The following is a 15,742-nucleotide window of genomic DNA, read 5'->3' on the forward strand; positions in this document are numbered from 1 at the left end:
TTATCACATATTTGTTGTAGCTGGGTGGTCTGAATTTTTGCAACCCTATCAACTGTAGCAAACTGTAGCAAAACCTGGTTTCCTCTGTTCCCCACTAACTCCTGGAATTTGCTGAAATTCATTTCCATTGAGTTAGTGATGCTATCTAACCATCTCATCCTCTGCTGCCCTCTTCTCCTTTTATCAGATAAAAATTGAGGGCTTTTTTTCTTCAGATATGTGTCATATTTTCATTCAAATCACAGTATATTTTGCTGAGGAAACATTTTTAAATTTTATCATTGTTTTCCATCTTGGATTATGCTTTTGCTGTTATATTTAAAAACTTACCACCAAACCCAAGGTCACTCAGGTTTTCTCCTATGCTTTCATCTTGAAGATTTATAGCTTTGCAATGCATATTTAGACCTATGATTCATTTTGAGGCAGTTTTTGTGCAAAGTTTGAAGTAAAATTTGAAAGTATGACATATGTGATAAAGTTTGTATTTTTGCAAATGTATGCCAAATAGTCCAGCATCATTTGTTGAAAGAAATATATTCATTAAAATGCCTTTGCACCTTTATTGAAAATCTTGAACATATATATGTAGGTCTAATTTTGAATGAAGGAAATTAGATATTTCTTATTTTAATATTTTAAATATTAAAAATTTAAAATATTTAATATTTTAATATTAAGTGAATCTTCTTATTTATAGGGTAAAGTTTTTTTTTTCCTGCTATGTATCTTTTTCCAAGTTTCAAATACTAGAATGTGATTCTTTTTATCCACATTTGCAAATAAGTTTACCTAAAGGAAAGATGTGTTATCTTTTCCACATGCCACAGATTAAATAAGCTATGTCATGTCTGACTCTTTTGCAACCCCATGGACTGTGGCCCACTAGGCACTTCTGTCCATAGGATTTCTCTGGGAAAAATAATGAAGTGGGTAGCCATTTCCTTCTCCAGGGGATCTTCCTGACCCAGGGATCGAACCCACATCTCCTGCATTGGCAGGCATATTCTTTACTCTGTAGTGGCTGGAAATATTCTATTTAGTCTTTCTAAACCATGGATTTTTCAAAGAACCAAAAGTATACAAAACTAAATAAATGAATTTTTATTATTTTCAATCATTTCATAGCTGTAATTATTTTGCCTCATACTTAAATGATAAATCAGCAGTAAAGTAATAAATATAAAGCTATATATTTACACATATAAATATGTATTCATATATAAACACATACATTTGTTGTTGTTCAGTCACTAAATTGTGTCTTACTGTTTGTGACCCCATGGACTGCAGTATGCCGGGTTTCCCTGTCCTTCACCATCTCCCAGAGTTTGCTCAAGCTCATGTCCACTGAGCTGATGATGCTATCCAACCATCTCATCCACTGTTGCTTTCTTATCCTCCTGCCCTAAATCTTTCCAGCATGAGTGTCTTCTCCAATGGTCTGCTCTTCGTATCAGGTGGCCAAAGCATTGGAGCTTCAGCTTCAGCATCAGTCCTTCCAGTGAATATTCAGGGTTAATTTCCTTTAGAATTGATTGGTTTGATCTCCTTGTAATCCAAGGGACTCTCAAGAGTCTTCTACAGAACCACATTTCAAAAGTATCTATTCTTCAGTGCTCAGCCCTCTTTAGACTGATGCTGAAGCTGAAGCTCCAATACTTTGGCCACCTGATGTGAAGAGCTGACTCATTAGAAAAGACCCTGATGCTGGGAAAGATTAAAGGCAGGAGGAGAAGGCATGACAGAGGATAAGATGGTTGGATGGCATCACTGGCTCAATGGACATGAGTTTGAGCAAGCTCCAGGAGATAGTGAAAGACAGGGAAGCCTCGTGTGCTGCAGTCCATGGCGTCACAAAGAGGTGGACACGACTGAGTGACTGCACAAAACAGCCTTCTTTATGGTCCAACTCTCACATCCGTACATGACTACCGGAAAAAACAGTTTTGATTATATGACCTTTGTCAGCAAAGTGATGTCTCTGCTTTTTAATATGCTGTCTAGGTTTCTCATAGCTTTCCTTCCAAGGAGAAAGCTTTTTATAATTTTGTGGCTGCAGTCTCTGTCTGCAGTGATTTTGGAGCCTAAGAAAATAAAATCTGACACTTTTTCCAGACTTTTCCCATCTATTTGGCAAAAAGTAATGGGGCCGGCTGCCATAATCTTAGTTTTTTGAATGTTGAGTTCTAAGTCAGCTTTTACACTTTCCTCTTTCACCCTAATCAAGAGGCTCTTTAGTTCTTCTTTGGTTCCTGCCATAAGGGTGGTGTTATCTGCATATCTGAGGTTATTGATATTTCTCTCAGCAATCTTGATTCCAGCTTTGATTCATCCAGCCTGGTATTTCTCATGATGTACTCTGCATATAAGTTAAATAAGCAGGGTGACAATATACAGCTTTGACGTACTCCTTTCCCAATTTTGAATCAGTCTGTTGTTCCATGTCCATTTCTAACTGTTGCTTCTTGACCTGCATACAGGTTTCTCAGGAGGCAGGTAAAGTGGCCTAGTATTCCCATCTGTTTAAGAATTTCCACAGTTTGTTGTGATCCACACAGTCAAAGGGTTTAGGGTAGTCAATGAAGCAGAAGTAGATGTTTTTCTGGAATTCTCTTGCTTTTTCTATGATACAACGGATGTTGGCAATTTTATCTCTGGCTCCTCTGCCTTTTCTAAATGTAACTTGTACAACTGGAATCCGTTGATTCTTTATTTTTCACTCTCTCTGTTCCTTTGAGTGCCTGTTTTGATCTGAGACTTAAAAGAGAAATCTGACAGTAGATATAGTTAAAGTATGAAACTGTCTACTACTAAACAGATTATAAATTTGTATTTTCTTTTTCTTTCCCTAGTCATTCAGCCATTGTACCAGAACGCTATGACATGGACTACTAATATAGCTAAGCTCTTCACCAACAAAATGCTTACATGAAGAGGAGAAAGTGTTTTGTAACCCTTATGCTATCCCTAAATACACTGAAAATGTCAAATTTTTGAAAATAAAGTGCACTTGGGCAGGAAGAAGTCTTCCTTCAGTTCAGTTCAGTTGCTCAGTCGTGTCCAACTCTTTGCGACCCCATGGACTGCAGCACGCCAGGCCTCCCTGTCCATCACCAACTCCCGGAGTTTACTCAAACTCATGTCCATCGAGTCGGTGATGCTATCCAGCCATCTCACTCTCTGTTGTCCCCTTGTCCTCCTACCTTCAATCTTTCTCAGCATCAAGGTCTTTTCCAAGGAGTCAGTTCTTTGTATCAGGTGGCCAAAGTATTGGAGTTTCAGCTTTAGCATCGGTCCTTCCAATGAATATTCAGGACTGACTTCCTTTAGGATGGACTGGTTGGATCTCCTTGCAGTCCAAGGGACTCTCAAGAGTCTTCTCCAACACCACAGTTCAAAACAGTCTCCTTGTGACTCCCAAATACACCTAGCCGCTGGTGGACCTCTCCAGTGGGCCGCAAATCCTGGTTCCCAAGCTGGGGAGAGGCCCAATGCACAGCTGCACTTCCATCCCTCACTCCATTCAACCCGCCAACAGACCTGCCTTCTCCACCTGCCTGCCCAGCTTGCCCCAGGCCAGCCCCTGAGGCATGCTCCTCCCCTCTCCTGTCCCGCCCTCCAGTCTCACCCCGCCTCAGCCCCTCCCCTCCTCTTTTCACTGCCGCCCCGCCCCCTAGTTTCATCCCGCCCCTCCGCCTCAGCCCCGCCCCTCAGAGCCAGCCCCGCCCCTCCCAGGTCCTGCTCCCAATCCCCACTCCCCGCGCTTGGTGAACCCCGAGAGTCATCTCCAGTCAACCGCCTTCCCTGAGGTGAGGCGGGTCACGCAATGTTATCTCTCCTGCTAGTCCTCACAGGGCTGGGCCGGCTGGCCTCCGTGGGCCATGGTAAGTGAGGACCCTGCCGGATAGGAAGGGGGCCCATCGTCACAGTGTCCCTTGGCGCGGGTGGAGGGCATTGCCCTCCTGGCCCCAGAAGCCCAGGTCAGGCTGAGGAATCCCGGGCTTGGTTGGAGTCCTGCTCAGTTTCAGGGTTCTGCAAGGCCCGCTGGTCAGAGGGCTCAGAGCAGGACTGGGATAGTTGACGGGGACACAGGTCTTCCAGGGAGATGGGGTGGGGTTGGGGGTAGGGAGAGGATCCTGGATGGGGTCCTGGGGACCTCTTCTTAAAACCCTACACAGTATGATTTTTGGCGTATGTGTGTGTGTATGTGTGTGTGTGCGCACGCCCACTGGGGCTTGGAAGATCCACAAGTGATGTGATAGGAAAGGACAAATAAGAATGAATTCTGAACTGGGGGATGCTCACTCTCTTCCTTACTGCAGACTCAAACATCACTTCTACAAATTACAGTGCCACAGAAGACTGGGACAGATATTGACAGTGGAATTTCAAAAACGCATGTAGTTGAGATAACTTAAAAAATATGTTTTGTTTGTTTGTTTGTTTTTTTACTAGAATGCAAGACCCAAATCAATGCATGCATATCCCTTGTTGAAATTTCGTCTTCTAATGACATTGTTTTCATTTCTCAAGTAATAGATGAACGTTATGAAATAGACTCAGAGGGAAAAGATGCCTTGAGTTCTTGTCACACAAAAAGGCATCTACAGTCTACCAGATTGTTTTCTATAAAAGATGTACATTTAAAAATGCCTTCTATGTAAGAGAGGCCATACCAATATTTATGTTGTAGCATGATTTTAAAAGGACAATATATAAAGAATATCTTCATGCCTGTATTTACACACATGTGCATATATAGATCTTTGTAATGTTATTTTTTATTCGATTAACATAGTAAAACGTGCAGTATGTACATTGTAAAATGAATTGTAGACAGTACAGAGACTTGTTAAGAAGGTGAATGGCCACCTCATTTTCTAAAGACAGTAAATTTGAAGGAGACTGAAGTTTTAGAGACATGCATACACACATGCATATATATTTTTAATGAGCATGTATGAGAATTGCAATTGACTTTATCTCTTATGGGTAGAGTTATGATTATTTTTATGATAATATAGCTCTGACATTATTTTCCCTAACTGTTGGAAATCTTATATGTAACATAGTGTAACACATTTTAGACATGTAGATAGTTTCATGGGCTTCCTTGGTGGCTAGACAGTAAAGAATCTGCCTCCAATACTGGAGACCTGGGTTCGATCCCTAGGTTAGGAAGATCCCCTGGAGGAAGGCATGGCAACCCACTCTAGTATTCATGCCTGGAAAATTCCTATGGACAGAAGTGTCTGGCAGGCTAGAGTCCAGGGGATTGCAAAGACTTGGACACAACTGAGCGACTAAGCATAGCAGATAGTTTCATAAACCTTCTTGAATAGTCATCTTGGTAGGATCAACAGGCTAGCCACTGTAAAAAAAAAAAAAAAAAAAAAACCCACAAAATTGGTACATATTGAAAAGGTCTACCAGAGAATTTGCATTATATTTGACTCCCATTCACAAAAATAGTGATGCCTATCTTCCTGAGGCCTCTCCATATCTCCTCTTCAGGCTTCTCCTCTTCTGCTCTTGTGAACATCCTAAATGAATGCTTCACTTCGAACAGGTATTTTTTGGTTAAGCCTTAACAAGAGATGCCTTTCGGCATGTTGACTATTGGAATAATTTTGTTAGTTGTCAGTCTTTTTCTGGTTTTGACTTCTATTTTAATAAGAGTTAGCAACTTTGGAGAGGCCACTTTGTTTTCAAGAAGAGAGAAATATTGGTGTAAAGAAGCACAGGGATGGGATAAGAATCCAACAATTAGAATCCCAGTAGCAAGCTCTGAGAGGAACATCTGCAATTGTCAACTGAAAAATTATGTTAGACACTGGGGCAGGTTTTATAGGCTGAATGGTCTACTTCTTTTTATTAATTTATTTTAATTGGAGGCTAATTACTTTACAATATTGTATTGATTTTGCCATACATCAACTTCTGACTGGCTCACTTTGTGGCACCAATAAACACCAGCAATTGTGTATTCATAAAAGCTATTACAGCCCCCGCCCCCCATTGAATATCTGGAGATGCTGAAATGTTTAAGAGAGTATAACGAATGTACACTTGGAAATGCTAACAAAGAAAACATGAGGACCCATGATAATAGCAGGAAAAAGACAGCTTTTGGTGCACACACATGCACACAGACACACACCCCCAGCGTGAAAAAGCATCATTACTTTAAAATATTCAGTTCACATGAAACAGATAAAAATTCCAAATTTGTATGAATTTAATAAAACATTCTCAGCATATATAACATGAAAACCGATAACATGACAAGGAGAAAATTTCAAATCCATTTCCATAGAGAGATATGTAAATGGTTATCTCAAATGTTGATTGGACAATCATAAAATGTTTAAGAAGAAGAAACATTTGAACAACAAAAATAAGCATTCTGTCAATGAATAAATTGAACCAAATGAAGCTTATGTATTGTTTTTCTGCTCTTTGTTTTGACTCACTCAATTCTATGGACATCACGTAGGAGGTTTTTATTTAATGATACAACCTATATTGCAGCAAGAGAAAGAATTCAAGCAAATATCAAGAATCCGTGCAGCATCCCCGATGAGCTAGTTCCACATGAACCCAAGCTCTCTGCTCTGGGAATATGTTGAGTCTCTGGCTAAAAATCACAAGATTTATAGGAGGAATCTTGGCTTTGGGAGAACTCCTTACAAAGTTTTCAGTGAAGTTTTAAGAAGCCAAGCCAGCCTTATTGAACTAGTTGTGGAAAAACAACAGAACTAACTTTGACCAGGGGAGTTTTGAACCCTAAATAGACCGTTAGGGTCTTGTCTTAGCTAAGAATCAGAAACAACCAGACTTCTCAGTATCCCCAGAAATAGATAAAGCTTTTGTAATTGATATGTACTTATGTTCTGTCTCCACTGTAAATAATGCTTCTGAAGAATGCTTCTCATACTTCTGAAGAATATGCAGTGTCACTCAACAAAATTGACCACAACAAGGAAAATAAGGGGCTTCCCAGGTGGCTCAGTGGTAATCATCTGCCAACTCAGGAGACAGAGGAGACACTGGTTTGATCTCTGGGTCGGGAAGGTCCTCTGGAGGAGGAAATGGCAGCTCACTCCAATATTGTTGCCTGGATAATCCCATGGATAGAAGAATCTTGTGGGCTACAGTCCACAGGGACACAGCTGAGAATGCACACATGCATAATAAATGAAAAAGTAAAAATAAATGAAAAGCATATAGTGATCGTACAGAGCTCATTATTTGGGAACAATACAATTAGGTTTAAACTTAACAAAAAGACTGAAAAATGTATTTGGAAATTTAATAATGTACATGGTTCATGGGCTGAAGGAGAAATCATAAATCATAATGGATGCTAAATAATTAAACAATGAACTAGAATGAAGAAATTACATAAAAAATTTTGAATTGCACTCTGAAAATGGTATGGAAGCATAATTTATAGTCACAAATATATGGTACTAAAAAAAGGTTTGAAATTTAAAAATTAGAAAAATAATTATAACCTTAAAATTCTTAACAATGCTGCTTAAGAAGTAGAATTAATGAAAGAGAAATTAAATTGAAGCAGCCTGGATTCCCATTGCCAAAAGCTGATTTCTGAGAAGAATGTAAAAAAACAGAACATTTGGTGAGATAGACTAAGGAAAAGGAAAAGAAGGAAGAGATGTACTTTTAGGGTTTTTAAATATCTAATCATTACTTTCTCTCTGAATACTTTGCTATAGGTTACCTATTCCATCAAAATTGGCAGGAAAACACAAACCCTCCATCTTGAAAAACAGTAAGTGGCCAGTCTTCTTTTCATAGAGTTGCTTTTAGTTTCTTAATGACTGAGCCTACATTTAGAGCCTAAACGTTGAAGATTGCATGAGGATTATATTTAATATGTTAAGTCTTGGTGATTCATGTCTAGATTTTCCAAAGACTAGATTTTCCAGTCTTTATCTTGAGATTTTAAGTCTAATATTCAAACTCAACTGTAATTTAATGATGTAAATGTTAAAGAATATCAGATCCATCACAATCATTTTATGTAACTCCTTAAAATGTATCTACAATTGCAGCTATTCAGGGACTAATTTTATCTGCCTATAATTCAGTTTGTTTATTTCATGTCATTTAACATAATTTTATGACTTTATGCATTTTACTTGGTATTACACTCTTGTTTTATCTTATTTTGCTGTAGTATATATTTTTATGTCTTCAGATTTCTATTTTCACTCTGAGGAAACCAATATAAATAACCTGTGTTTATCATTCTATGGTTTTCTATTCCAAATTGCATCCTTACCTGAAATAAAACATTAGAAACCTACCCAAAAAAAGGGTTTCTTTTCACAAAAGGAAATAGGGTTCTGCAAGTGTCTTATTTAATAACAGCATTTATTTTCTTATTTTATGTATATATTTTTACTCATTTTTAATAAATCTCATAGTATGTACCATTGATGGGAAATGAGTTTATTTCCAGGGATTGTCACTATAAACTCTGACAATATATATCCTTCTCTCTGTATTCTTATAATAGGGATTTTGTTTCATAGACTTGATATCAATAAATGGGCTTCTGGATCAAGAAGGATGGCTGTTGATAATAGTAGTAGTATTAGTAGTAATAATAATAATGACAACAGCAACAGTTAGTGACATTTATTGAGCAGGCACCATTTTCCAGACGTATTTCTAGGCACCTAATTTGTACCTAGTAACTGGTTAATTTTCACAACCACCTCTAAAGTAGGCCTTCTTTATTACCAACCTTTTATAGCATGTAAAGATTTTGAGAGATATTGGGAGTTACTTTCTAAAAAGACTCTAGCACTTTAGATTTTCAAAAGCATGCATAATGTGCTAAGATAGTGTATCTCATCTTAAGGTCAGGTTGTATTTTCCTAAATGATTTTTCTAAATATTGATTGACTGTTTGTGTTTTCCTGTATCTGGTTTGCCTGTTCACCTAATTTTCTTAATATTCCTTATTATCATTTTAATATACTTTATTTTTTAGAGCAGCTTTCAGCTCCCAGTAAAATTGAGTGGGAAGGCACAGAGATGTCCATATATCCTCAGCCCCAGCACAAGCATCGCTTCCTCCATTATCAACATTCCCCACCAGAGTTATATATTTGCTGTAATTGAAGATCCTACATTGACAAATCATTCATTATCACCCAGAGTCCATAGTTTATATCATGCTGTTTTTTATATTGGTGGTTTTTTTTTCTATGAATGAATACAAATTAAAAAGGAAACTTCTGAGGATAATATAAACAATCAAGTTCTTGCCATGAATGGTGCTCATATAAGCATTTTCCTACATGTTAAAGAAAGTGTGTATGGCCACAATAGTGAAATATTTTATTCCCATGCACAGACCTCTTCAGCACTCTCAATCCTCAGTGCTAATTGCAATTATGCTATTGATACATATTCTTCTGCCACATTTTAAGCATCTTTCATCCATGTCTAAAGATCAATAAAAATCATGTTCTGATGATTTGTTTAAATAGATATAAATGGCACAGTATTGTATAGTCCCTTAAACAGTTCTTTATGGTTCAGAAAGAGCTTCCCAGGTGGCTCTAGTAGTAAAGAACCTGCATGCCAATGCAGGAGACATAAGAGAAGTAGGTTCCCAATCCCTGGGTTGGGAAGATATCCTGGAGGAAGGCATGGCAACCCACGCCAGTGTTCTTGCCTGGAGAGTCCCATGGACAAAGCAGCCTGGCAGGCTACAGTCCCATAGGGTTCCAGAGTTGTACATGACTGAAACAATTTAACACATATGCACTCATGGTTCAGAAGGCTAGGTAAGGGTGCTCCTTAATATGATGAGACATGAAAGTGACACCAATTTATTGTCTTTCCCTGTATATTCATTCTTTGCCATATAACTTTGATTTCCTCTCATCAAGAAGTGGAGTGTGTACAACTCAACGTCTGCCTCAGTCTTGTGGGTCTGAGTTTATCTACACAAGGCCAACATGATGGGTGTGAAGAGCCCAAGGTTAGAAGGGCCTTGTGCTTGGATTCATGCTCTACTGATACTGTCCTGAGGTTCTCAATACTTTTGAATGAGAGACCTCACATTTTCATTTTACCTTAGTGCCTGGCAAATTACTAGCCACGTTTGGGGCTATGCCACTTATTTTGGGCAGAGTGATGTTGACTGGCTTGATGTCAACAGAGGCTTAAAAAAGCTCTCCTGCTTTTCTATTTTCCATCTTGCTTTCCTGTCATCCCCATAAGAATATGCTTGAGCTTAGCTTGCTGGAAGGTTAAAGACATATGGATCACAGCCACAGTGCATTATTTATCCCTACATCATCCAATATTCAGCTAAATCCTATACCACTGAGCAAGCCTGGCCACAGTTAGCAGAGTTGTCATGGCTACTGGCACGTAAAAGTGTGAGCAATAGATACTTAACTGTTTTATTGTATGTGGTTTCGGTTTTGTGGTTGTTTGTCATCCCTTATGGCAGAAAGTGAAGAAGAACTAAAGAGCCTCTTGATGAAAGTGAAAGGGGAGAGTGAAAAAGTTGGCTTAAAGCTCAACATTCAGAAAACTAAGATTGAACTAAACTGAACTGTCATGCAACATTTTGCCTAATTTCACTTGTTGAGATTTATTCATATTGATGTGTGCAAAAGAAGTTTGTTTTTTAAAATGCAAATGTAGTCATCAAATTTCTTTATCTCATAAATTATTTATCCTCCCTCATTTACAGCAAGAACAGCTCTCTCGTAGACATCCCTGGCAATGACTTCCCAGGTCCCAGTGAAACTGAGGGATTATGATTATAAATAAGAAAATTCTCAACTGCTATATACTTGCAGTTTTTTTCTTCAAAACACTTATAACCAAGTTTTACTCATGATGATAATTTAAAAGCATTTCTGCTTTGTACATTCTCAACAAAATGAGTATCTTCACTCATTTTTGTTAATTAGTGGATAACAAATGTTATTTTATTGTTGTTTTAATATGCACTTCTCTGGTTATTAATGACAGATAGTATCTTTCCCAGTGTTTGCTGACCATTCTCATTAACTGGCTTATGCGAAGCTGTTTGGGGGAGAAATTGGTTTTCATTTATTTTCTATGTCTTTATCTTTCTCTTTTTCTGTTTCTTTTTCCATGATCAATCTGTGGGAAATTTTGTTTTCTGTAAATATTAACACTTTATTGCTTCTATATGTTGCAAATATGCCACATAGACTATTGATTGTTTTCTTCCTTTGTTTTTGGGATTCATTGCTATACAACAAAATTTTCAGGTAATCATTTTGTTCATATTTTCTCTCATAGATTCTCACCTTCCTCTTTTGTGTCTCTCAGATCCTGAAGTGATAGCATAACATCCTATAATATTTTTTATAATTCTTTTTCCATTTAAGATGTAAATACACTGCTTTCAGTTTCTTCAACAACAGCATTGTCTAAGGTGAGTGCAGAGAAAATGAGAGCGAGCCAGACAGTCAGGCAAGAAAAGGGAAATTTATTAGAGGGAAAAGAGAAGGTGACTGGTTCTTAAAGAGAACCAGCGTCCTCCCTTTCTGACGGAGTCCTACTTATACCCCACCAATGAAAAATTCTCTGAAGGGATGGTCATGCAGCCGGAGGTCTGGAATCTGGTGGTCTTGCATCTTTGAGATGATGGGCACCAATGAGATAACAGGATGCCATTTGGGCAATTTGGTCAGTCTCACAGATCACTGTGATTTTGTTCTTTGTTTGCAAGGGTGACATAATGAGCCATCTTATCAATGAGACCCCATGTGGGCCTTATCACATTGCATTTTCCAGCTTTTTTCAAAGCTTCTCTTTTATTTTTTTCTTTTTATTGCAGCTTTATGGTGACTCAGGTATTGTTTAGTTAGAATAGTTTCAGATTATTTTCTTCAGATGAGATGTGCAAATGGCTGAATTGCCTACCTGCAGATGTCTTCTGTTCTTATAATTGAATAGCATTTTGTCAATGTGTTGAATTTGTGTCATATTTCTTTTATATAATTTTTTGAAATTTGATGCAGTCCATATTAATTTTGTCCATGTGTGGGTGAGTGCAAGTTTGTGTGTGTGTATTACAATAATACCCCTTGATATAGCCCAAGTGCCTTAATTTTTCATTTTAATTTCAGCCCCTACACATTTTTTTCTTCTGTGGGGAATCTATGTTTTCATCCTGAGTCTGACTTCTCTGTGCTCCATATCATAATTTATTCTATCAATTTGATCAAATATTTATTTTTGATGTGCATTTTACCAGTGATTTCCCTCTTTATTGAGGTGTGTGTGTATGCTCATTTGTGTGACTCTTTGCACCCCCAAGGACTATATAGCCCTCCAGGCTGTCCATGGGATTTCCCAGGCAAGAATACTGGAGTAGGTTGCCATTTCCTTGTGCTGGAGATCTTCCCGAACCAGGGACTAAGCCTGCATTTGTTGCATCTGTGCATTGGCTGGAGGATTCTTTACCCTCCCCTTTATCGGCTAGACCTGTAGTTCTTTTTCCAGTAAGCAGATTCTTTTAGATACACTTATTGGGTAATTGAGTATTAACTGTCATGTGTTTCAGTTTCAGGGTATCTTTTTTTTTTCCCTTGGGATGATCTCCCTTGAAAACGTATTAATTTTTCTTCAAATTAAGATCTTTGTCCATTAGTGCTACTTCATTAGAAACTAAAATTTAAATTTTGCCTTCTTTTTTGTTGTTTATTTTTCTTTCATTGGATGTTGTCTTTCTTTCAGTGCTCATTTGTATTTTCCTTATGTCACTGATTAAGGCAGACTGGTGTGTTGTTTCATAAAGAAATGAAACATATGTTTTTGAAAAAGAGCCCAGGATGAATAAACTTACAAACTAAGTTTTTATCCTTTTAATAATTCTTGTCAAATATCTGTTAAGCATTTTGCCTCTAATTTCTTTCTTCTGGGAAGTACTTCAGATTCCCACTTCCACCACCTCCATTTGAACACAGTTATTAAAACTTAGCTCCACCCTTGTTCCAGAATTCATGTTCTAGATGCTTGCATCTAAAACAGGCCATTCAGGATTTTTGTGTGGAATATAAACTGACAAATATCAATTTTTCTCTTGAGAAGCTCTGTAGTTTTGGTATTTGAATTAAAGAAAAGGAAAAGTTTTCAAGAAAGAAAATAAACAAGTTGTTGTAGGATATTGGATATAGTTCCCTGTGCTATACAGTAGGTCCTTTGTGTTTATCTGTTTTATGATAGGAGATATCTGTTTATCCCAAACTCCTAATTTATCCTTCCCTCCTTTTCTGTGAGTTTGTTTCTGTTTTGTAAATGAGTTCGTTTCTATCACAATTTTAGATTCCACGTAAAAGTAATATTATAGAATATTTGACTTTCTCCGTCCCACTTAATTTTCTCATATATATATATATATATATATACATTTTTTTCAGATTCTTTTATTGGTATATGTGTGTGTGTGTGTGTGTGTGTGTGTATATATATATATATATATATATATATACACACATACTGATATATAGGAGACGGCAATGGCACCCCACCCCTGTACTCTTGCCTGAAAAGTCCCATGGATGGAGGACCCTGGTAGGCTGCAGTCCATGGGGTCTCTAGGGGTCGGACACAACTGAGTGACTTCACTTTCACTTTTCACTTTCATGCATTGGAAAAGGAAATGGCAACCCATTCCAGTGTCTTGCCTGGAGAATCCCAGGGACGAGGGAGCCTGGTAGGCTGCAGTCCATGGGGTCGCACAGAGTCAGACACGACTGAAGCGACTCAAAAGCAGCAGCACTGATATATAAAGATATACACAGTATATATCATTTCTGTATATATATATGTGTGTGTGTGTGTGTATGTGTTTGTGCCTGTGTGTGTGTATATATATATATGAATCAGTTTTCCATGAAACTTATGCAACATACAAACCAACTATACATCACTGAACAGTTTTTTAGAAAACAAATGAGAGAAAGTAAAGGAGATATGAAAAGGAAAGTTTTGGTGAAAAAAGCACTCTATTAACATTCTAGTTTGTGTCTGTTCTGGCCTTCAGAGGCTTCTTGATGTTTGGAATTCTTGTGAAATCTATGGTTCTTGGACACTTTAGTCAGTAGAAATTGGTAAGTGGCCAGACAAGGAATTCAGGCAAGGCTTTTGTTGAGACTGGTGCTGCAGCAGGAGGGAGTGAAAACAAGTCACATGTTCCCTTGCTCATTCTCTGAGGAGGGCGGGCTGGTTCCTTAAGTGGGGTGAAAGTAGGGGTGACTGGTGGGTCCAAGGCCACTCTGCTCACCACACAGCAGGCCAATGAACCTGAGAAATGAGGTGTTGAGGCAAAGAAGAGACTTTATTCAGGGAGCCAGCTGATCGAGAAGATGGCAGGCTAGCACCTCAAAATAACTGTCTTGTTGGAGTCTGGATGCCAGATTCCTTATAGATCAGAGATGAGGGGAGGTGAGGAAGTAAAGTAAAAAGGCCATTAATCTTGCAAACAACTCCTAGAATGCGAAGCCTCTGGCAGCTGCTGCTGCTGCTGCTGCTAAGTCGCTTCAGTCACATCCGAGTCTGTGACCCCATAGACGGCAGCCTACCAGGCTCCCCCATCCCTGGGATTCTCCAGGCAAGAACACTGGAGTGGGTTGCCATATCCTTCTCCAATGCATGAAAGTGAAAAGTGAAAGTGAAGTCGCTCAGTCACGTCCGACTCTTCGCAACCCCATGGACTGCAGACTACCAGGCTCTTCCGCCCATGGGATTTTCCAGGCAAGAGTACTGGAGTGGGGTGCCATTGCCTTCTCCAAAGCCTCTGGCAGAAGACATGTTAGTTTCTTCCTTCCTGCCATCTGCATCACCTGGTTCTGAACAAAGGCACTTAAGGTTAACAGTTAGGCAGAGGGGTGGGATTCTCTGAGGCAGGCCATTCTGTATGATTACAGTAACAAAAGCAATGAAAAGCAAGTCAAAGAAACAGTTCCAACATGAAGTCAGAATTGGCTTGTCTGCAACAGTCTGCAGGTTCCCTTGGTGGTGGTGTGTACAGCATCATGCACCGTTTTTTCTCCTTGCACCTCAGAAGTCACGTTGTGGCCTTTTTGTGTCTTACTGTTCATACTTGCCCAGACTGCTCATGTAGGCAGTTACTTTTAGTCTTTTATAGTTCCTCTGTCACTGGTTACTTGAGGAGACATTTGTCCAGGTCAAGCATTTCAGTAAAGAGTTCAGGTTCCAACCTATCTCATGTTTACCATAAATATGATGTTAGATTGTTCCAAGATAATCACCATCCACCTTATGAGAAGATTATAGCTCCATACCCCATTTATATCACGCTTGTCTATAGAAATAACTTATGATATTTGAACCAAAGACTAGAATACTGCTTCTAAGCAAAGGCTTTAAGATCTATTGTGTTTCTGCAATTTTTCTCCTTTAGCTACATGAGAAACAGTTTCCATGGAGGGACCATGCCATTTCCGAGGTTCCAGAATGAAGGCAATGTGGAGCTGAACTTGCAGTAACCTTGTAAACAGTCCTTATAAAGAATTTTAAGGCACTGGGAATTTGGAGGTTGTTTTTAGCACAGGATAACTTCATGAACTAAGATCATGGCATCCAGTCCCATCACTTCATGACAAATAGATGGGGAAACAGTGGAAATAGTAGCTGACTTTTTTGGGGGGTCTCCAAAATCACTGCAGATGGTGATTGCGGC

General features: G+C 38.6%; 1 protein-coding gene across 1 annotated transcript in view; it reads left to right on the forward strand.

The window, feature by feature from the left end:
* The window catches only part of LOC147343800 (disintegrin and metalloproteinase domain-containing protein 18-like), a 151,176-nt gene that overhangs the window by 105,261 nt on the left and 30,173 nt on the right, over positions 1 to 15,742 (forward strand). Inside the window, exons 21-22 of the mRNA XM_086380426.1 lie at positions 3,681 to 3,812; positions 7,743 to 7,798. Of these exons, the coding sequence (XP_086236552.1) occupies positions 3,681 to 3,812; positions 7,743 to 7,798 (188 nt within the window). The remainder of the gene's footprint in view (positions 1 to 3,680; positions 3,813 to 7,742; positions 7,799 to 15,742) is intronic.

This window comes from Bos grunniens, chromosome 27 (genome assembly GCF_055505025.1).
Source record: "Bos grunniens cultivar Pamir isolate PY7600 chromosome 27, Bosgru_T2T1.0, whole genome shotgun sequence".
Classification (NCBI taxonomy): Eukaryota; Metazoa; Chordata; class Mammalia; order Artiodactyla; family Bovidae; genus Bos; species Bos grunniens.